Consider the following 24,564-nt stretch of genomic DNA (forward strand, 5'->3'; position numbering starts at 1 on the left):
CTCCTTTTCGATGGTTAAATGCTTCTTTTGATGAACGTTTAGTTTTCTGGAAAAATAACCAACGGGTCTTTCTATACCTTTGTCATTTTCTTGCAACAGTACAATACCAATGCCCACTTCACTCACATCAATGGTCACCTTAAATTGCTCGTCGTAATTTAGTGTAAGCAAAACTGGTGCTGTGGTTAATACAAAATGTTCTGTGCTTTTTCAAAAGTCCAGTCAGTGAAGCATCCTCAGAAACCACTCATGCCTAGAAATCAGAAAACTTCTCTTGTTGACGGTATTGGGCACTCCCCAATAACTTTCGTTTTCATGTTCCAGGGGGCCATCTGACCATGTCCAACAGCGTGGCCTAAGAATATGACTTGGGCTTTCGCAAACTCACTTTTAGTCAAGTTCACCAAGCCAGTCTCTTGTAGTCGATCGAACAATTCCTTCAAATGCTCCTTCTACATTTGACTGAACACTATCAGATCGTCTATGTACACTGCACAGTTGTTTAGTCCAGAATGACCTTGTTGGTTAGTCTTTGAACTATGTTGCTGGCGCATTCTTCATTCATAAGAATTAGGAGCATGAGTAGGGCATCTGGCCCCTCGAGCCTGCTCCGCCATTCAATGAGATCATGGCTGATCTTTTGTGGACTCAGCTCCACTTTCCGGCCCGAACACCATAACCCTTAATCCCTTTATTCTTCAAAAAACTACCTATCTTTATCTTAAAAACATTTAATGAAGGCGCCTCAACTGCTTCACTGGGCAAGGAATTCCATAGATTCACAACCCTTTGGGTGAAGAAGTTCATCCTAAACTCAGTCCTAAATCTACTTCCCCTTATTTTGAGGCTATGCCCCCTAGTTCTGCTTTCACCCGCCAGTGGAAACAACCTGCCCGCATCTATCCTATCTATTCCCTTCATAAATTTATATGTTTCTATAAGATCTCTTCTTCCCCCCCCCCCCCCCCCCCCCCCGAGTACAGTCCCAGTCTACTCAACCTCTCCTCGTAATCCAATCCCTTCAGATCTGGGATTAACCAATCTCCTCTGCACACCCTCCAGCGCCAGTACGTCCTTTCTCAGGTACGGAGACCAAAACTGAACACACTACTCCAGGTGTGGCCTCACTAACACCTTATACAATTGCAGCATAACCTCCCTAGTCTTAAACTCCATCCCTCTAGCAATGAAGGACGGCATAACTTTAAACTGGCACAGACCGTTTGGCGTTACAAATACCGACCCTTTCCGATAAAGGTACTTGCCAGTATCCTTTTAGTAAATCAATTTTGGTAATGAAATTTGCTTGTCCCACCTTTTCAATACAGTCTTCCAAACGAGGAATAGGATACGAATCTGACTTCGTAACTGCATTGACTTTCCTATAGTCCACACACAATCGTTGCGTTCCATCTGGCTTTGGTACCATCACAATAGGTGAGCTCCAATCACTGCAATTCACTTCAATGATATCATTCTTAAGCAAGCTATCAATCTCCTTTTGAACCTGTGCCAACTTTAGTGGACTCAATCTATATGGATGTTGCTTAATTGGAATAGACTTTCCGGCATCTACATCATGTACAATCATCTTTGTTCTTCCAAGTTTGTTCCCAGATATAGCTCTACCTGACTAATAACTCTTTCAGGTCACTCTGATTTTCCTCTGGAAGGTAATTTCGTGTTATCCAAATTTGTCATTACTTCCTCATTATCCAATCTAATTTGAATTCAGAATCATCTGGATTTGTTTATTCTCCCTGACTTGCAACGACTAACCCACCCTCCTTTTTTTTCTTCCCTATCAAATTGCTTTTTGAGCATTTGGCACACTTCTGATTTTTCCTTCTATCTGGCGTTCTTATCAAATAATTTCCCTCTATCAATTTCCTTTCGATTTGATATGGCCTTCTAAACCTTGCTTTTAATGGTTCGCCCACCACTGGTAACAGCTCCCCACTAACAAAACTACGAGTTTTTGATTTCTTATCCGTCTCATTTTTCATCACCTGCTGTGACAATTCTAAATGCTCTCTAGCCAACTCACCAGCCCTAGTTAATGTCTCCCTAAAGTTTGACACACAGTTCAACAATGTAGTCTCAGAGTGCTAACTCACCAATTTCTCATTAATCAATTTTAGTGGTCCGCTTACCTCATGGTCAAAAATCAATTTGAATGGACTGAATATAGTTGACTCATTAGATGCATCCTGTCATGAAGCACGCTGATGATGTTTGAGGTTATCCCAACTTGAAAAGCCAGTTCATGAGGTGTATAGTTGTATTTTCTTTTGGTGTGAAGAGACAAACGAAACCCCAGTGAGAATAAATTGCTCAGTCATTGTGTAATAATTATTAAAGATTATTTAAGTTCAGGAAAGGCAATACAAACAAACAGGGCAACTCTACTCCCATGCAATTAATATGTATGAATTATTCAACGCGCATAGCTTCTATAGAACATACCCCTTCTTACACAATATATCTACGATACCTGAACTCTGAGACTTCCCCTGTTCCCCAAGCAATATCCAAATTGAATAACCAGCTATAATTACCACACAATACAGAGATAATACTCCAATCTGGGAACCGTCTTTTTCCTGCTCCGGCGAAGATATTTTAAAATGGTTGTTACGAAGGTTTACTGCACTGCCTTGGCTCCAAGACTAAGAAGCTTGTTTGCTGTAAACTTGGCCTTCAGGCTTGGTGGCTGGAAACTGGCTGTCTGCTTTCAGAGACTGCTGGTTGATAACTGCCTCCCTTTCTTCTCAGGGTCTGCTCAATTATACCTTTGTTGTTCGTTGATAATGCCTTCTCTGTATTTGGCTGTCTTCCCCCAACAAGTTCCTTGACTGCACATTAACATACATAAATCTCGGGAACTTTTCCAATCGTCTATAATTAGTTTCTCCTCCATAAGTCATTCACACTTGAATATTATGTAAACTGCCATTCTAAACTCATTACTGGGAGAGACAAACCAATTGAGGCTCCTTTGAATACGGTCTATTGCTGAATCCAGGAGAATTAATAATAATTCCTAATTACAAATCATACAAATGGAGCTCCTTTCTCTCGATCCTTTGGGTAATCCTGACTGTAGATCCTCAACATGGTATTAAAAGTTTGGTGCCGCCTTTCTAATACTCTGCGATTCTGGATACTAAGCGGTTGATTTAAATTGCTTTACTCCTGGGTTATCCATAGCTTCCCTGAATCACTTTGACATTAAATTGGATCCTTTATCTGTTTGGATTTCTTTTGGTAATCCTATCTGGTTTAAAAAAACATTTAATTCCTCTACTACCCTTTTAGCTGTGATATTTTGTAATGGAATGGTCTTTGGAAATCTAGTAGACACGTCCATTATGGTCAACAAATACTGATTCCCATTTTCTGTCTTGGGAAGGGGTCCCACGCAATCAATTTAGGATCCTAGTAAAAGGTTCCTAGTAAAATGCCAGAACGCTTATTAAGGGTGCTAGTTTGATCACCACTTGAGGCTTTCCTATCACCCAACATATGTGACATGTGTGACAAAATTCAACTACAGCCTTCTGCAATCCAGGCCAATAAAAATGTTTTTGTACTTTTATTCCTAAATGTCCCACTACTGGAACCTAGTGCGCTACCAACAAAACATCCTTTCTATAACCCACCGGTAGTACAATTTGATGAACCTCTGCCCATTTCTCATCTGCCTGAATATGTTAAGGTCTCTAATTTCTAATTAGTACATTATTTCTGGTATATGCACATTTTATTTCTGTGTATGCTTTCCGATATAACTGCTTTATCTCTGAATCCTCCTGTTGTAATTCTACCAACTTTCCTTAAATAAATTATCCGCTTCATCCTCCTTGTTCTTTATTAACTATCTGATCAAAGATTGTTTCTGATAACTGAACCTGAACCTCTTTAGTCCTTGATTTCTCCTCCTGTCTCAACCTGTGGGTTTTATGATCTTGTTACCATATGATCTGGTTACATGGCAGGATATGCTTCTTGCAATACCTCTGGTTGACTTTCCACCTGCTTTTCAACCACAAAAGACTTGACTCCCACCTGTGATCTAACTATATCATTATCCAGGATAAACTATCCCTGAAAACAGTAATTTCTCTATTATTCCTACCACTACTTCACTTTTCACCAGACTCTCTAACCTTCCATAATGGAATACTACTCACCTCACCAGTCATGCCACGTGCTACCACATTTTCTGGCAATACCCCTTCTGAACTATTTATCTCCTTGTCTCTTGCCGTTAAAGATTGACTTGTTCCTGTATCGCTTATGATTTTAACATTCTTACCTACTCCACCTTGTACACAAGTAAACCGTACCCTTATCAATAAAATCTTCAAAAAGATTTGACACCTGCTTAGCAACCAACCTCTGAACAGGCTGTACATTCTTTGCACCACTTCAGCTACAACCATGATTTCTTTTGCTGCTTTAATAAACTCCACTGGCTTATCCTGTATTAGAGTGTCTTCCCAGTACTTATCTGAAGCAACCAACACTGCGACTTTGTGCCCAACTTTATTACAATGAAAATATTTAAGTTTTCTTATCTCTCTTCCACCCTCCTATGTTTCTTTTTTAACTTGAGGTGAAATCTCTTTAATGTCTCCAGCTATACTTCCTTTGCCTTGACCACCTGTGGATTTCTCATTTCCTCAGTTTCTACCCTTCACAGACTGAAATTGATATTGAAAACCAAACCTTGATTTATGAACTAATTCAAAATCATCTGCCATTTTTGCTGCCCTTTACTCTTCCACATGAGTTCTCACTGCTGCCAGAAGTGAATCGTGAAATTCCTCCAGAATAACTATTTCCCTAAGAGCATCACACACACACAGGCCAATTTTTAATGCTCTTTTCCACCTATCAAAATTATTTTGTTTGATTCTTTCAAATTTTATATATATCTGACCTGGTTCTTTCCTTCGATTTCTAAACTGTCTATAGGCTTCAGGCATTCATTCATATGTACTTAAAATGACTTTTCTCACCTCATTATAATCCCCAAATACCACCTCTGGTAATGATGCAAACACTTCTAGTTTGACCTACCAATTTTGATTGAACCAACAATGCCCAATGATTTTTGGCCAGTTCAGTTGTTTAGCTACTTTCTCAAATGAGATTTTAAAAAAGGACTTCCTTATCTGTCTCATCAAACCTTGGCAGTGCTTGAACATATTTAAAACCCCACTAGAATTTTGACTGGGAGGGGTTACTTCTCCCTTTAGATCTTCCGCAATGTCTACTTTTAACTGCAACCTTTTAAGTTGATATTCTCTTTGCTTGTCTGACACCCTCTCCTTCAGTTCCATCCTCTGAAGTTCAAAATCTCTCTCCTTGTCTTTCTCTATCCACTCTCTTTCCTTTTCTTCTGCCTTTGCTTCTCTTACCTTTTCCTTTTCTTCCAGTATTCCCGCTCTCCTTTGCTTTTAATTCTAATTCAATCTCCATTCTTTATCATGTTGCAACTGTTTCATGTATAACTAAATCATAGCCAATTCCAATGATTCTGATTGTATTTTTAAAAAATTTAAATGCTGAGCTATCGCTTTAATTATCTGTCTTCCTCACCCCTGCAGGTAAAGTCAACTGCACTTTGACCGCCAAATCCAAAAGCTTTGTTTTAACCACCCTTGTAAACTACCCAGAGTGACCTCATCAACACCCAAGAAACCCATGGCCACTGAAAAAGCCATTTTATAAGTTACTCCCCATTTAAACTGGCAGTGTATTAACACCTGAAAAAAGCAGTAGCCGCTCACAATCGTAGACTTTAAGTTCAATAATCCCAAGCCAAACAAAAAATTGCAGTTTTAAAAATCCCGACGAGCCCCCAATTTTTGTTAGGACACCCGTACCAGTATCCCAGCTATTTGCAATTTGTAAGTCTGAGAGAGAAAACTGACCAATAGTAATCTTTTATGTTGAAACAAACTTTAAACACAGAATCAATACATTAGCAACACAGCAATAGATTTCAAATTAAGAGTTAAAAGTTAAAACAGCTCTTAAAAGGGAAGACAAAACTTCCTATCTACACCTGCCAGTATATATTTAAATTATCCAACCCAATACAGTTCAAATACCATTCGTACATATGGTTAACAATCAGGGTTACTAGCTTCTCTGTGCAGACCATTGGAGAGAGACCCTTTCGGGAACAACCTTCTATCTTATCAGACTAAAATCCCATGACAAACTGCAAAACATACAGATAGACCAAGCTCCTCCCATTAATTACATCATCTGTATCCCAACCATAAGGTATTCTCCAGTCGTCTCCAACTAAGGTGTCTCATGACCTGCCTAGCTAGGACTGAACTCTATCCTTCGTAAGTTATCTATACTCAGGGATCTGAAACATAAAAATGTTCTATGAACCATCTCTATAAACAAGTAAATGGTTAAAGTCAATGATTACCTCACCTTTATGACTCTTGATCACAGCTTTGGCAGACATACGTCTATATGTATTTTTTTATTTTTAATGACATTTACAACAACAAAATAATATATAAAGCAATTTCCTATATTCATCAGATGTTTATATACCATTGCTTTATTCTCCTGTCCATTTACAATGTAACTAGTTTTCTCTGTTTCTTGAATATAGATAAAGCAGCTGCTGAAAGGCTATCGAAAATCGTTGATGAGGCTTGTTTGCTGTTAGCGGAGTACAATGGGCGGCTAGCAGCAGAGCTGGATGACCGGAGGCAGCTGGCACGAATGCTGACTGAATATATCAATAGTCAGAAGGAAATTCTGGGGGAGAAAGAAAAAAAACTAGCGGTGTGTACATCGTTCTCTCCTGTGCCAAGAATTTTTAAACTAAATGCAAGGCACTAATACAGTTATTTTTGGTCTGTCGAGGCATGCTCTCTAATCACAGAATTGTTACGGTGCAGAGCGAGTCTATTTGGCCAGTTGTGACTGCGTCGGCTCTCTAAACGAGCATCATGAATTGGTACCATTCCCTTGCCTTTTTCCTTTATCCTTGCACATTGTTTCTATTCAATAATCATCTAATGCTCTCTTGAATGCTTCGATTGGGCATGTTTCCCCATATGCGGGCAATGCATTCCAGACCGAACCACTTGCTGTGTGAAAATGTATTTCCTCATGTCGCTTTTGCTACTTTTATCAATTACTTTAAATCTGTATCCTTTCACTCTTGATGTTTATACAATTAGGAACAGTTTCCCCTATCTGCTCTGTCCTGCCCACTCATGATTTGAACATCTCTATCAAATCTCCTCCCAACCTTCTCCCCAAAGGGAATAGTCCCAACCTCTCCTACGTCTTCTATGCTCGCTCTCCAGTACAGCTGTATCCTTCCTATATTGTGACACCCAAAACAGTACACAATATTCCAGCTGAGGTCTAACTAGTGTCTTGTATAGATTCAGCATACCGTCTTTGCTCTTGTACTCTATGCCCCTATTAATAAAGTCCAGAATATTGTATGCTTTATTAACTGCTCTCCAACTATCCTATTGTCGTCAATTATATATGCAAATATGCATCAAGCTCCCTCTGTCTCTGCACCCCTTTAATAATTTTACCCCTTATTTTACATCGTCTGTATGTTCTTCCCACCAAAATGCATCTCCTCACACTTCTCCAAATTGAACCTCATTTGTCACCTATCTTTCCGCTCCACCAACGTGTTTATGACCTTTCGAAGTTTTACACTATCCTCTTCACAGCTTACAATATTTCCAAGTTTTGTGTCATCTGCAAACTTTGAAATTGTCCCCTTCACACCAAGATGTAGATCATTAATATATATCAGAAAAAGCAAGGGTCCCAATACCGACCCCTGGGGAACACCATACAAATCTTCCTAATCAACCTAGAAGTTCATCAAGTTGTATTACTGGTGGGTTATAGATGACTAACTCTATCTTGAATAATTGTTCCTCGAGTTTGCCCACCACTGATGTTAAACTGACTGATCTGTAATTGCTGGGGCTATCCTAACTCTAGTGATGGTGTTTAATTCCACCCCTGTATTCTTTAGTATTAATGGGATGTTTAAAGTATTTTCCACCATAAAGAGTCCTGTAAAATATCTGTTTAACTCCTCTGCCATGTCCTTGTTCCCATAACTGTCTCCCCAGATTCATATCCTCAGGGGTCTATGTTCACTTTGTTCTCTTTATGTATTTAAAGAAGTTCTTGTTGTCAATGTTTATATTCCCCTCTATTTTACCCGGGTGCTTTATATTCTCGCTCTTTATTATCCTTTTAGTCCTCCGCTGCTGGATTCTAAATTTATCCCAGTCTTTGGGGCTATCACTGACCTTTGCCTCCTTTATATGCTTTTTCTTTCAACTTATACCCTCCCTAACTTCCTTGGTTAGCCATCGTTGGTTTATCTTTCTCTTAGAACCTTTCGCTTTCCTGGGATATATTTTTGTTGAGAGTCACAAATTACCTCCTTAAATGTTTGCCACTGCTTGTTCAATATATCTACTCAGTCCACTTTAACTAACTCTATCCTCATTTCATTGTAATTCCCTTTAGGTTAAACATAGTTGTTTCAGACCCAAGTTTTGCTCTCAAACTGAATATTGAATTCTATCATGTTATGACCACTACTTCCTAGGGGATCTTTTACTCTGAGGTAATTTATTAAATCTTCCTCATTAACGATTATCAGATGCAAGATAGCCTGTTCCCTGGTTGGCTCCATGACATATTTCTTTCTCTGGGAAACTGTCCTTAATTCACTATGAATTCATTGTCATAGCTACCCTTTCTATTAACCCAATCAACATAGAAATTAAAGTCGCTATATTAATTTTGCACGCTCCTATTTGTTGATTTATAGCTGTTTCGACAGTGTGGCTATTGTTTGGGGGTCTGTATACAGCTTCTTACAATGTCTTCTTTCCCTTGCTATTTTTTTACCTCTACCCATCCTTCGAGTCTAGATTATCTCTCACATCTGTCCTCATTTCATCTCATATTAACAGTGCTACCCCACCACCTTTTCTTTCTCTTCTGTCTTTCCGAAAGGTCAAATATCCCTGAATGTTAAGTTCTCGGTTTTGATCTCCTTGTAACCATGTTTCCTTAACGGCTGAGGTCATATCTATTTGCACCGTTAGTTCATCTACATTATTCCGAACACTTCGTGCATTAAGATACAAGGCCTTTTAGGCTTGCTTTTTGCCATTTTTAATCATCCTATCTTTTCTTTGTACTGTGGCACTATTTGCCTCTCGCCCATGATTACCCTGTCTACCATTTTTCCATTTTCGTGTTCGTTCTTTTATTACTGTCCTTGGTTCTCTTTCCCTTATCGCCCTGCTTGGGTTCCCACATCCATACCATTCTAGTTTAAATCCTTCACAATCACACTTGTAAATACTCATCCGAAGACATCAGTCCCAGGTGTAACCCATTCAGTCTGTACTGGTCCTACCTCTACCGAATTGGTCCCAATGTCCCAGGAATCTGAAACCCACCCTGTCACCATTTCTTCATCCACATATTCATCTAATGTATCTTGCAATTTCTACTCTGTCTATCACATGGCACTGGTAGTAATCCTGAAATCACTATTTTGAGATCCTACTTTTCAACTTCCTAATTACCTATATGCTGCTTTTAAGACCTTATGTTGTTTGTACTGAGGTGTACCACGACCACTGGCTGCTCATCATCCCCTTCGGTGTGTCCTGTAACTGCTCCGAGACATCCTTGTCTGAGCACCAGGGAGGCGTCCAGGAGTTTTGTTTGCGGCCACAGAAACGCCCATCTCTTGCCCTTATAATTGAATCCCCTACAACTATTGCATTCCCACACTTCTTACTCCTCCCCTTAGCAGCAGTGCCAACTGTGGTGCAATGAATTTGGCTGCTTTCCCTGAGAACCAGTCCCCTCAACAGTATCCAAAGCAATATATCTGTTTTGCAAGGGAATGGCTACATCAAATTCCTGCGCTGCTTGCTCTGCCTGGTCACCCATTCCCTGCCTGCCTGTGGAGTCTAAGACTGCAGTGTGACCACCTCTCGATACTGCTATCTACGATACTCTCCGCCTCGTGGATCCTCCACTGTGGCCCCAGCCTCTTCTCCAGATACGAATCCCAGGCTTTCATGAGCTGCAGCTGGAGACACTTGCACATATAGACATAGAATTTACAATGCAGAAGGAGGCCGTTGGGCCCATCACGTCTGCACCGGCCCTTGGAAAGAACACCCTACTTAAGCCCACACCTCCGCCCCATACCCGTAACCAGCAACTCCATCCAAACCCTTTGGACACTTAAGGGCAATTTAGCATGGCCAATCCACCTAACCTGCACATCTTGGAGTGTGGGAGGAAACCCACGCAGACACGAGGAGATTGTGCAGACCCTGCATAGGCAGTGACCCAAACCGGGAATCGAACCTGGGACTCGGGAGCTGTGAAGTGACAGTGCTAACCACTGTGCTACCGTGCCGCTACATGCTGGCCCCAGGTACTGGAAATGATCCCGACCTCCCACATGGCACACGAGGAACACACTACAGCTTAGAGCTCTCCTGTCTTGACTGGCCCTTTTAAATTAAACCTTTGGAAGATGCTTATTATTAGATAATATCTATTCCTCTAGTACCCTCCGTTCCTTGTCCTCATTACTGCAGAATGTAGCCAGTGCAAACTAAAAACCACAAATATCCTCACAAACTATAAGCTCCAGGGCCCTGCTATCTATCAAAACCCGAATGGAAAACTTGGCTCGTGCAAGCCTTCTAAAGACGCACCTGGTCCCACCTGCGCATGTGGATCACAAAATCAGAATTACAGAATAATACAGTGCATAAAGAGGCCTTCGGCCCATCAAGTCTACACCGACACATGAAAAACGCCTGTGCCTACCTAATCCCATTTGCCAATAATTGTCCTGTAGCCTTGAATGTAGTGACGTGCCAAGTGCTCATCCAGGTACTTTTAAAAGGATGTGAGGCAACCTGCCTTTACAACCCTCCCAGGCAGTGTTTTTCAGACCGTCATCAGCCTCTGGGTAAAAAAGTGTTTTCCTTTAAATCCCCCCAAAACCTCCCCCTCACCTTGAGCTTGTGTCCCCTCGTAACTGACCCTTCAACTAAACGAAACAGCTGCACCCTATCCACCCTGTCCATGCCCCTTATAATCTTGTATACCTCGATCAGGTCGCCCCTCAGTTTCTCTGCTCCATTCTCCCAGAGAAACCATCACATTGGCCTCTAGTTTCTTTAAATGAGTAAAAACCTGCACTCATTTGACTTGGCCCCACCCAAGCACCACACATTCCAGGTGACCACCCTTATCCGGGATTGCACCTACCATCCCCTTCAGCCTCGAGTCAGTCATGATCACTGCAATAGGTCATAACTTCGTTGATGTTTCCTAGGCCGCCGGCCCACCTAAGATGACAACCTGTCCCACCTAACTGGCGAAATAGAGAAAAACCCCATTCACTTTCAGTCGTCCCCCTCCCCTAATTCAGTCAGCAGATAACCTACCTCTCCTCTAACCCTCTTTCCCCTCACCCTCTAGACCCATCGAGCCTAACCTAACTGGCCCTAAAATTCGCAGCCCCATCCCCACTTGAGTTCCGTTAACTAGCCTACTTTCTAGTACTAGTAAGGTGACCGTCCCATCTATTCCTTAACCATCGCCTTTATTTCTGCCCCAAGCTCGTCCCTCCCAACTCGTCCTCTTCCCCGCCCATATTAAGCAAAAGCCTTAAAACTAAAAAGAGACATCCCACCCCCAATCCTCGGCCTGTTCCAACAACTACTAAAGCCATACAGAAGGATAATCATGAAAACAGATTGGGAAACGCCCCCAATCTAAACATCTCTTCCATTACTCCAATTCAGCTCGTAGCAACATAAACACAAAAATATAAAACCCCAGCGGTCCGTCCGCATCCCTCAAACCGTGTCCAGTCTATGGTCTCTGATAAAGTCCACGGAGTTTCGAAATAAAAGTCCTTTGAGTTAAACGTGACTCTTAACTTTGCTGGGTACAGCACCCCAAAACCTTCTCCTTGATTGAACAGGACCGTCTTCATCTTATTGAGGACCGCCCGTCACTTTGCCAATTCCGTGCCGTATCTTGGTAAATTCTGACCAATTACCGTCCCAGTTGATGTTTTGGGCGTTCTTTGCCCATTCCAGGACCTGCCCCTTTGGAAGCTGTAAAACTGAATGATAACCGCTCGAGACAGCTCATTCAGTCACAGCTTCTGCCTCAAGGTCCTGTGTACCCTGTCCAGCACTGGTGCAGCAAATGCCTCAGGGCCACTCAACAGCTGAGAGAACTTTGTAGTGAGGTGTTTGTTTTGTCTTGAGCCCTCATCTCCCTCCAGTAGACCCACCAGCCTCCGGTTCATCCAGTTTTGCCTTGAGACCATTATTCCTGCCCCAACGATCGCCATTTCGGCCTCCAGTGATGCGAGTCAGTCTCCGTGTTGAGAGGAGGCCTCCTCCACGCCCTTTAGCTTCTCTGCCTGTTGGTCTACCACCTTAGTTGTCTCGTTCAGCTGCTCTCCGACCGGGCCCAAAGCCTCCTCCACCATAGATTTGCATGATGCCTTCATTTCCTGGCTAGACCTCTGGAAAGGGCCATCCATCTCCCCCACCAAATTTCTTTACCTCTTTTGCCATCACCCCCACCATCATATCGAGGGCGATGGGCATGGCCGCTTGGTTGATCAGGCTCGGCGCCCGAAGTTTCATACCTCCTGAACGTAATCTAGGAACCTTTGCTCCTCTCTGCCCTTTACCCTACCACTGTCCCAGTCTACATTCGAGTAATTAAAGTTCCCCATTAAAATGACTCTTTAATGTTTGCTTCTCTTTGTAATTCAGCTGTAGATTTGTTCTTTTACACCCTTGTCATGAGTTGCTGGTCAATGGACTACACCAAGCAAATGTACTTACATCCTTTTTGTTCCTTGGCTCTAGCCAAATTGATTCTATCCTTGAACCCTCTGGGACATCCTCTTTCTCCAGCATTGCAATGCTCTCCTTAGTCAATACCACCACCCTTGCCCCTTTCCTTCCTTTCCTATCTTTTCTGAACACCTTGTACCAGGGATATTTAGCACCCAGTCTTGCCCTTCCTTGAGCCAAGTCTCTGTTTTCGTCACAACATCATACTTCCTCAACTCAATCTGCACCTATAACTCCCCAATCTAATTTACTGTACTTTGTGCACTCGCACGTACAGTAACCCAGAATTAGATGTCATTACTTTCTCCTTACTCCAACTTATTAACTTACTATTCTCTATACTAATGCTGTCTGTTCCTTCCAGTACTTTGTGCATCCTGGTATCCCACTCTAATATTTCTTCTTGGTTCCCACACCTCTGCTGAGTTAGTTTAAACCCTCCTGAGAGCACTAGCACAATGCCTCGCAAGGAACTCAATCCTAGCTCTGTCCCAGTACGGCCAGTACCCCAGAGTCAGTCCTGGTGTCCCAGGAATCTAAAGCCCTCCCTCCTGTGCCATCTTTCCAGCCACGCATTAATCTGCCTTATTCTCATATTTCTGTCTCAGTTTCACATGGCATTGTTGGTAATCCAAAGAAAACTACATTTAATATCCTTATAATTTTCTGCCTAGCTCCGTAAATTCTGATTGCAGGACCCCATCCCTCTTCTTACCTAAGTCATTGGTACTAATGTGGACCACAACTGTTGGCTGTACACCCTCCCCCAGAAGAATGTCTAGCAATTGCTCTGAGACATCCTTGATCCTCCTCGAGCCACAGAAACTCCTTTCTGTTCCCTCAACCATCCAATCCTCAATCATTATTGCTCTTCCCTTCTCCTTCTTCCCTTCCTGTACAGTTGAACGCTCGTAGTGCTGCAAACCTGGCTCTGACTGCACTTTTCTGACCAACCAGTGCTATCAGCAGCTTCTAAAACACAAAACCAATTCCTGAGCGTGACCCCAGTGGACTCCTACAATAACTGCCTGGTTCTCTTGGACTGCCAGGTGATCACCCATTCCCTCCCACCCAAGCCCTTAAGCTGTGGTGGGAGCATCTCTCTGAACCTGCTATCCACGCAGCTGTCAACCTTGCAGATACACTGTAATGACTTCAGCCTACTTTCGAGCTTGAAACCTGGAGCTTAAACTTTTGCAGCTGGCAGGACATCCTGCAAATATCATTATCTAGGACACTGAGAGCGTCCATAACTATGCACATGTTCTAGGACATGCATTCTACCTGGCTGTGCTGCTCTGCCATGTCTTAAATTTACTTCTCTTGCATTAACTCTGTTCTATTTTGGATTGTTTGTATTACCTTACTGTATACTTTCCCTTATTCCAGGCACTAGTTTTTCGCACATTGCCCTTACACTAAGAACTTACCAGCTAATCACCTGCACAATTTCCTGTGACTTCACGGTTGTCTTTTACATAGCGGACAGTAGGGGTGAATGGTTGTTCTTCAGGTTGGAGAGAATCAAACAGTGCTGTTCCACAGAGGCAACTGCTCTTTTTTTTTCAATGTTTTCTGATGGTGGAAAACTTAGAAATGCAGTAAAAACTGAAGATAGTAAAATACTTCAGGAAGACCTATTGGATGAAATGATAAATTTTGATATGAAGATTGAGGAGAGATACTATGGACTTAATGGTACAATGGTAAAGATGGTGCAGCAAGAGAGACCCGAGAGCTTACATACAAAATCTTTAAAGATTATAATATAATTGAGATGGCTGTTTCAAAAATAAAACACATGGGAAGTTTGGCTTTATTAATGGAGGCAAAGTGTACAATACAAGAAGGCTATGCTAAATCTTTAGGAAACTATGATTAGGCCTCAGCTGGAGTATTATGTTCAATTTTGGACACCACGCTTTAGATAAGATGTCAGGTCTTAGAAAGAGTGCAGAACAAATTAACTAGAATGGCAGCAGAAATGAGAGGATTTCAGTTTTCAAAAAGATAGGAGAAACAACTGCTCATGTTCTCTTCAGAGCAGAGAAGGTTAACGGGAGATTTGTTAGAGTTGTTCAGAATCCTAAATGGTTTTGATAGATTAAATCAGGAGAAACTGACAGAAGGATTGGTAACTAGAGGATACAGATTTAATGTGAATGTCGGCATTCAGAAACATTTTATACATTGGATAAAAGCAAATTACTGCAGATGCTGGAATATGAAAACATTTTATACATTGCAAGTTATTGTAATCTGAAATACATTGCCTGAAAGGTAGATGGCAGCAGAAGCAGTAGTAACATTCAAAAAATAATTGATAAATGCTTGAGGGGAGAAAATTATAATTACAGGACTACGGGGAAAGAGAGGAGAACTGGGATGATTTAGATAGCTGTATCAATGAGCTGGGATACACACAATGGGCTAAATTACCTGCTTTAGTGCTCTATTCTATGCTTGTATGATTAGTTCATTAACATAACATTTGTAAAAAAAAATCATAGTCATGTAGCTGGGCTGCAACCAGAATCCAAGTTTTGTTATGGTACAGCTTTGTTAGTACAATAGTAACGTCGAAGGATTGAAAGTTTTGTTTGGAGTTGCTGTTGATGACTGCACACGAGGATATAGAAAAACAGTTTCGCTAATTTGGTTCACTTTTGGTTGTTGGAATTATTACTGTCAGGAAAAATAGCGATGGCATCAAAATATCAGAAATCCTAAAATATAGTATATTTTTAAAACTATCGGAAATGTAAGCTGCTTAAGGACAGTTTGGTTATGCTAATGAACTAATGCTTTTAATATGTTGATGAGCCTGGCAACACTGAACAGAAATGTTCCGATGGTAAGGTGGTAATAGTGGGGAACAGAACGTAAAGTGTTTGAATAAGGTGTTAGAGGTTCAAAGGAGGAGACATGGTGTGATCTTTGTATTTATACTCTAAAATCTAGACTCGTGATATGGAGTCTTTGCCTCCCATGTTTGACTTTTGAAGTGGTGAGCTGAGGAAACGCAGATCAAAATGATGGCACAGTGGTTAGCACTGCTGCTTCACAGCGTCAGGGACCCGGGTTCAATTCCGGCCTTGGATATTTGTCTGTGTGGAGTTTGCACATTCTCCCAGTGGTTTTCCTCCGGGTGCTCTAGTTTCCTCCCAGTCGAGAGACGAGCAGGTTAGGTGGATTGGCCATGTTTAAATTGACCATAGGTTAGGTGGGATTACAGGGGTACTGCGGGGAGTGGGTTGAGGTTAGGGTCGGTGCAGATTTGATGGGCCGAATGGCCTCCTTCTGCAATGTAGGGATTCTGTGACAGGAATAGCTGTTTAACTCCCAGCAAGCAGTGTCTGTGAAGAAAGCCAGTCTTTGAATGCCACTTGTTTTTTCACACTGGAAGTAAACTCAGAGGTCATTGTTTGGTGTGATAAAGGATACTGGATTTTTAAAAAATGTTTCTGTTAGTTTCACATTTTTATGTTACATATTCCAGTTCCCGCTTGCTCTCGGGCCTGTCTCCTGGGGCTATGTCGTTTGTGTCCTGCAGTCTTTTTTGATGGATTTTTGTCCCCCACTCCCTCCCTATTCCCCCCACCCTTCCTTTACCTTCACTATCCGTGGCTCAACTATGCTCCACCCATACCGGTTCTCTTAAGTTGGAGGAATTCCGACAGGTCGGAAAACCTGTTTGCAACTTTGGGTGATGCTGCCGATCGCCAGCTGAGCAGGGTTCTTTGGCAGGCATTTTGGGAGGCAAAGACTAGGGCATTGGCCCCCCTCCCCACAAAGAGTTCTGGCTGCTCTGAGACCCCAAAGATCCCCATTTTTGGGCATGGCTCCAGCCCCACCCCCACAACCTTGGACATTGCCAAAAAAAGGTTGTCCAGAACCAGTCTGGGGCAGGTCCAGAACATGTGGGTGTGGTTGGCTTGGCCTCCGTGGAACCGTTCACATTTGTCTGCCACTTCCAGGAAGAACCTGCTCATTCGGGTTCTGGTTAGCTGTGCTTTGTGCATCACTTTTAGCTGCATTAGCTCAGCCCTGCGCATGAGGAGGTGGCACTAGCTCTGTGTAGTGCTTCACTCCAGACCCCACCCCCTACTTCAGTGCCCAATTCCTCCTCCCATTTTCCCCTTGTCTCGTCCAGAGGTGAGCGTACCCCTTTCAACAGTTGTCTGTACAGATTCCCACAGTTCTCCTTCCCTATGTCACCCACGTCCAATAGTTCCTCAACTACTGAGTATCTTGGTGTCTTCTGGGGGTGCGTTGTCGTTTCCCTACGGAGGAAGTTTTTAACCTGCATATACCTCCGTTTGTTCCCTTTAGTTAGATGGAGCCTCTCCATGATTTCTTCCAAGTTTGCTAATCTGTTGTCTCTGTACATGTCGCTAACCGTCAGTTTCTCTTCGTCCTGTCTCCACCTTTTGAAGGTGGTGTCCATTGTTGCTGACGTGAACCTGTGGTTGTTACAGATGGGGGCCAGAATAGACATTTTGGTTATGCTGAAGTGTTGTCTCATTTGATACCACGTTGGGAGCGTGGCTACCACCACTGGGCTTCTTGAGTGTTTGGTCGGAGGAGATGGGAGTGCGGTCATGACTAGGACACCCTTTCCACTCCCAGTTCCTTCACCCATCCCCTCACTCTTACTGCTGTGGCCACCCAGTGGTAGAACTGTAGGTTTGGGAGGGCCAGGCCTCCCAAACTTTGTTTTCTTTGTAGGACCCCACAAATGGCATGCTTCGTTTATCTGCCGTGTTAAAGAATGCCTTCGGGATGTCGATCAGGAGGGATCTGAACAGGAAGAGTAACCCGGGCAGTACATTTTTAACGCCTGTACTCGCCCTGTCAGCGAGAGTGGGAGTGTGTCCCACCTCTGCTGGTCCCTATTAACTTCCTGCATAGACTCGCCGCGTTCCATTTATGGATCCGTGTCCAGTCGTGGGCAGTTTGGGATCCCCAGTTTGGTAGCGGAATTTGTTTTGGGCTTGTTTAAATGGTAATTCCTCCAGCTCTGTTCCTCTCCCTTGCGGGTTCACCGTGAAGACTTTGCTTTTGCTCAGGTTGAGTTTGTAGCCCAAGAAGGCTCCAAACCTATTTAAGAGCTTCATGATCCCTTCCATACTTGCTTGGGGCTCCGAGATGTAGTGGAACAGGTCCGCATGGAGTGAAACTCTATGCTCTCTGTCCCCCTCTGGATACCTCTCCAGCTTTTCACCATTCTGAGGGCGATCGCCAGTGGCTTGATTGCAAGGGCGAACAGCAGCGGGGACAGTGGGCATCCTTGCCTTGTGCCTCTGTGCAGCTGGAAGTATTTGGAGTTGGTGGTGTTTGTCCGTACGCTCACCATGGGAGCGTTGTACAGTAGTTTCACCCAGGCGGTGAACCCTGATCCAAGCCCGAACCACACCAGTACCTCTGTGAGGTAATTCCACTTGACTCTGGCGAAGGCCTTTTATGCGTCCAGGGAGATTATCATTTCAGGTGTTCTCTCCCCGGATGACGTCAGTATCACGTTCAGCGCACACCTGATGTTCAGTGTTAACTGCCTGCCCTTGACAAAGCCCCCTGGTTCTCTGCGACCATCTCCGGTACGGAGCTCTCCAGCCGACTAGCCAGGGTTTTTTGCCAGGATTTTCGCATCTGCATTGAGCAGCGAGATGGGTCTGTAGCACTCGCACTCAATTGTTATTGCAGCAGAATTAAAGGCTCCATTATAGGTAGAGTTGTTATTGTCTAATGGTGACTCTTCTCCTCTGCAGGAATACAAACAGAAACTGGCTCAAGTAACACAAGTCCGGAAAGAGCTGAAATCGCATATCCAGAATTTGCCAGACCTTTCATTGCTTCCAAATGTTACAGGTGGTTTAGCACCATTGCCCTCTGCTGGTGACCTTTTCTCTAGTGACTGAACTGATACCCGTTTCTCAGGAGTCAAACCGCAATACCTCCGTTGTGTGTGACAACTTCTTAAAGGCAAGGATCTGGAATATGATGGGGCCTAAAACAGCAGGGCTAAACCTTTGAGACATCTACGTGCAAATTGCATTAGAGCTGTAGTAACCCTAACGTGATGGCTTACAGCAGTTTGAAACATGGAGAAAAATAAACACTATTCAAAGCCACTGCTATTAACCTGTAAATTCCAAATACACTTCAATCCTAAGCCAGGAGCGATGGAAGCTTTCTTCTCTAATCAGGATGTCAAGTGGCATCCATTGTGACAGAACCAGATGAGCAATATAAACCGTGTGCGTGAGTCCACAGTACAGAACATCCCTGAATTGAAAGTAGTTGAGTGAATTGAAGGACGGTGCTAGTAGAGTAAATCAACTTCCATCTGAAGTGGCAACTATGATAAATTGATAGCACTATAACCGGAGTGCAGCCTTGTTAGAAGCCTGTATGCTGCCCTTAGATTAGGAGTTCTTACTGCACCTGAATATGACAGGTTAATGTCCAGTTCCCTAAACTGATCACTCATTTTGCCCTTTTAAGCACAACTATTTTAACTTTTTTTTTTTAAACGTTCCTCCAAAAGTAAGGGAACTCTAACTTTAAAATTGACTGCTAGTTATATGACCTGGAATAATTTCAAGTGTTCCAATTGGGCCAGTCATAAGGAGAAACTTTCCTACTGTTGATATGTATAGAAATCTGCAGCCAGTTATATTCTTACAAAAAACTAGTCCTACAAGATTCCATTCAGAGCACAGAACCTTTTCATATTTGAATTAAAAATTGACATTTCCAAACAATAAAGCCGCATTCTTTATTGAAGTCTGGCTCAACGTTAAGTTATGTACCATAGTTTACCAATTGTTGCCTGCAACAAGTCCAACAATACTGTTTTGCCATGAAAAAGCGAAATACTGTGGATGCTGGAAATCTGATATAAAAACAGAAAAATGTTGGAAAGGCTCAGCAGGTCTGACTGCATCTGTAGAAAGAGAAACAGTTAACATTTTGAGTCCACATTACTCTTCAGAGCTAAGAGAGGGAGACATGATGGATTTTATCCTGTTTAAGAGGAGGTGAAGCAAAATAGAAGGTCAGGGATGCATGGGAACTCAGGAAAGATTTGACAAAGATGTCGTGGAACACAAGACAACGGTAGTATTAACGATAATATTGCAGACTATAACATGTGTTCCATGACATCTTTGTCAAATCTCTCCCGAGTTCCCATGTATCCCATACCTTCTATTTTGCTTTACCCCCTCTTAAACAGGATAAAATCCTTCATATTTCTCCTTCTCTTAGCTTTGAAGAAGTCATGTGGACTCAAAACATTAACTATTTCTCTCTCCATTGGTGCTGGCCGACATGCTGCTTCCCCCCGCCCCAGTAGTTTCTGTTTTTAATACTGTTCTGCCGTCTAGAAGAGAAGTTTTGTCAATATTTTGAGCTTCAAGTAACTTGTTTAGGTCTGTAACTGCTGAATTTGGTTTTGTACAGTGGGCTCTTGATTCCAACTCTTTCCTCTCACTGAAGACGACATTAACTAATGAATGACCTGCATTTAGAAAAATTTGTTCTCTATCGCGAGTATGTTTAAGTTGTTTCAGCTGTTTAATGACAGAGCAAAATCAATGACCCCATTAAATTGCTTTTTTGTTTGATTTTTTAAAAAGCATACTTTTAAGCTGATTCAAATCTTTTCAGCCCACAGACGTGACAAACCAAAGCGTAGCTTTATTTTATGCAAAGGATACTTTCCATCCCAAAAAAATCCTCAGTTCAAGCATGCAGATGCTTAAAGATTAAATTTATTATTTTAAAGGCTGTGTAACTTTTTCTGAACTCTAAGCCCTTTAGTATGAAAAAGCCTCAAGATCGCTAGCAGCCTTTTTCCCCCGAATTTATTTTCATGAACAGTTGGTTAAAATCAAACTCCATACTTGTATGTAGTCAAATTTTCCGCTTCAAAGAAATAACTGGAATGGGAAAGCCCTTTGTGCCCTTGAAAAGGTGTAACTATTGCGTGAATTGAACTGGTTGAAATATTACATGTTTAGTGCTTTTATTTGTTTTCAGTGGATTTAGTTCCAAAAGGTAGATGGGCAAAGACGTTTTTTAAGTAAACAAAGTAATTCAGCCACCCTGACCAAACACTATTAAATTGCCTTGGTCTTTGTATAAATTTCTCTTCCTTTTTTTTTTGTTTGCCTTTTTTTATTTGTATGAACAAGTTAAATTGTGCACTGTATGGAATGCATTTGTACATCTTTGAGAGGAAAGATAACCACATATTCAGTACCACATATTCAGTACAAGTACAACTGTGAAGAAGGAAAATGTCCACCCATCTGCTGACAAGAGATTTTGAGTAGTTGCATCTTGGTACCTGTGGCACGAGAGCACCAATCTCTTGACTTGTGGCAGCCGAGCTTCAAATTCCAGTCTCAATTGACATTTGCTCATGGGGTCCTCCCGGAATGGCGAGTTTTCATTTATTTTTTGTTACATTTACATGGGGTTGGAAGGAAAAATGGTCTGAAAGAAACTTTCTCCTGTGCTACTTGAATATCACTGACAACAGATCAACCAGGAGCAGAAATGGTCTCAGTGGGAATTTCTAACTACATGCAATGACAAGAAATACGAACCCAGGTTCATCTTCAGCGATTTGGGAAAGATGAAGAATGCTTTCTAAAATTCTAAATCAGTTCATGTTTTGTTTACAATTTGTCTGTGGTACACAATTGGGAAGTGCAGTTTATCTTAGCATGGTATCTACATTGTGCGTGAACTATTTTTAAAAAAAAGTATGGTTGAACCTCTTGGGTTCAATAAGTTTGGCATTCTCTAAATTTACAGTTATTTATCCTCTTGGCTGAAAATTAAGAATAGCATTCTAGAATGACATTCCCACCCTGTAGTCAATGTACAATTTAACATTTCAAAGCATGTTCTTCGAAGATCATTAATTCTGCAAGCAATCATATTACTACCATTCTTAATTTGTTGCAGGAATTTGTATTTCTTCCATTGTCAACATCACAGCCATGCCTACTCTAATTTGGCAGCTAATCTATCCAAATAATTGTTTGGTTGCGTTGAGGTCGTAAATCTGTTTTTTGCCCACAGTTGAAAATCAGACTGCATATAAGTGGGAAGATCTGACAAAGGTCGTATTTGTATAATGTGTTCTCGCCAAGCTGCGTCACTACTGTATTTTCAATGTTGCCAAATATAACAATTTTGCTAGGGCTGGGCATCAATTGTCAGTAATGAACAGGGATTTGTTTGATTTCCTTTTAACTGCACAATATTCTCAGGGGAATTGCAAAGTGAGGCATTTCTTTGTCTCCCAAAGCAAGTGCACGCTGTGCAGTTTGCTGACATCTGAAGTTTTCATGATTACCCAAAAACGGTCACTGAGACAAGTCAATCTAGGTCATGGTACTTAATGTGGAATTCTCCTTTAAGGTTAGATTATGAGAGTACTCAGGCCACTTAAGTGCAATTTAGTTTTGGCTTGTAATGTAGCACCCTTCAGAATATGCCTTAAGTCAGTTCCATGCATAATTTTCAAATGTCTCAAACAGGAGTATTTTAGGAAAGATTACTTTTTTTGTGTGTGAATTTCTCCACCTGCAAATATTTAGAAACCTTTGAATGTATTTGTAAGAAGCTTAAAAAATAGTGATATTGAATAGAAATTAAATTGCTAGGTGAATGTGTAATAGGTTAGTGTTGACTTATAAAATAAAAAATGAAGACAACTATATTCTGGTACACCCTTATTTTAAAGTTTTACTTTCAGCCTGTTGAGTTGTGCATATGAAGTACTCTTGAGAAAAATGCATCTGAAATGTCCAATTCAAGAGCGATTATGAAGGCTAATGGGGTGGGCGGAGACAACTTAGTTTATCAAAAGCAGTGTACTTTGACTGCTGGAAGGGAATGAGCATGGAGTCAATTCAGTTGATTTAAGTTCTGGCATATAGGAGTTGACTAGATTACAAATCTTGAATCAACAGACCTGAAGATTCCAACTGATTTTGATTTTTTTTTTTGGAATGCGTCGGGGAAGGAACTTGTTCTGGGTAAAACCACAGTTTGAAAACCTTTTACTAGGATTTTGGCTTGTGAGAGAATAGTGCACCTGTCACTCCGAATTCTTGCTCGGGTTTTCTGAAACAAATAATTACAGTCCATCATCTAAATAAAATGCAGTGCAGTGCTTGATCAATCCTCGTTTGACAATCAATGCTTTGAAAGCAAGTTTTTCATTTTCAGTCTCTTCGCGATCTGGTCATTTTCCCACTCAACGAGTAGGATGTCGAGCATTCATACACTCATTACACTTCTAAATTGGGCTATAAAATTTTAATCTGCTAGAGGTAAAATACTAAATGTATAAACATGTAATTAACATTGGCAAAAACATTAAAATTAAATTACCAATTTTGATTCTAAATGATGTATACTCTGCAACTGAGATCAAAGGTTCTAGTATTTTAACACTGAAACAAAAAGCCAACTGCTTTAAGATTTTGACTTTAATTGTGAGCACAATATTCTGTAATAAGTGTTACAAACATCAAATATTGGCAATTTTTAAATTAAAATCAGGTCAACGAACATACTTTGATCACCATTTTGAGGGAAAGAAAATGACCTAAAGGAGCCCTTATTGTTGTTGAAATGTTATTGAAAATAAATAAATCTACTGAACCCTACAATCAAATCAGTGATTTTATGTTTTATATTATTTTATATCAACCTTTTGTGCATGCACATTGTATTTTTCTTGATTTAGTACAATAGCTGAATTATAAATCAAGTATCGTGATTTAAAAATTGATATTCCTAGTCTTTTTTTTCGATCGATCCCACATTTTTGTGAACCATATGGGAAGTTTATACTTCACTTTGAAGCAATTTTCTGGTCATTGAGCACTTGAACATGACGAATAATATCCACCCAATTTTGCAAAATATTAATGCCTATGATATCAAGTGTTTTAAAAAGTTGCAATTAATTCATACTTGTCACCAGCAAACATGGTAAATGCAACCTTGCTAGTTAGTTGGGTTCCAGCAACATTAACATCTTTTTCCTTTCAGCAGATATGTTTGTAATTGTAAAAATAAAGTATTTTGCTAAGATGATGGTTTGTTACTTCTTTGATCAGTATAAGATCACCTATAAGAAAGTTCATTTTGGAATAGTGTACAGAGAAAGTGCACAATTTATTATCTACTTTTTAAAAAATTAGGAAGTTCAAAGAACCACCAGTCGAAATTGTATGGTTAAACAATACAAGTTGCTGGGAGAATGAAAGGTTGGAGATCAAGAGTGATTGCCTGTCAGTTGGCCAGGCAATTGTGCTTCGGGAGGATCGGCAGACATTCTTTTCAGGTTTGGGCCAATGTGGACTGGGAAGTAACGGTTTGGCAGCGGCTTGGTTTAAGGGAACCAGTTTTGGAGATGATTTTAGCAATTAACCTATAATGCAGTCAGCAGAGATACTGGTTAAAAGTTGAAATTACCTCAGGAGGTGAAGCTAAATGGGCCTTATTACATTGGGCTACCTGTTTTACACAGAATCTGATGTTTAATTTTATTTGATTGTAA

The 24,564-nt window shown here is 41.3% G+C and overlaps 1 protein-coding gene across 2 annotated transcripts in view; it reads left to right on the forward strand.

Moving 5' to 3' along the window:
- rprd1b (regulation of nuclear pre-mRNA domain containing 1B) overlaps positions 1 to 24,098 on the forward strand; it is a 47,578-nt gene extending 23,480 nt beyond the window's left edge. For both annotated transcript variants that reach the window (XM_072514661.1, XM_072514660.1), the window contains 2 exons: positions 6,650 to 6,825; positions 18,740 to 24,098. In XM_072514661.1, coding sequence (XP_072370762.1) covers positions 6,650 to 6,825; positions 18,740 to 18,889 — 326 coding nt within the window. In that variant the 3' untranslated portion in view covers positions 18,890 to 24,098. The remainder of the gene's footprint in view (positions 1 to 6,649; positions 6,826 to 18,739) is intronic.
- Positions 24,099 to 24,564: the final 466 nt, after the last annotated feature.

The sequence above is a fragment of the Scyliorhinus torazame genome, chromosome 8 (genome assembly GCF_047496885.1).
Source record: "Scyliorhinus torazame isolate Kashiwa2021f chromosome 8, sScyTor2.1, whole genome shotgun sequence".
NCBI lineage: Eukaryota > Metazoa > Chordata > Chondrichthyes > Carcharhiniformes > Scyliorhinidae > Scyliorhinus > Scyliorhinus torazame.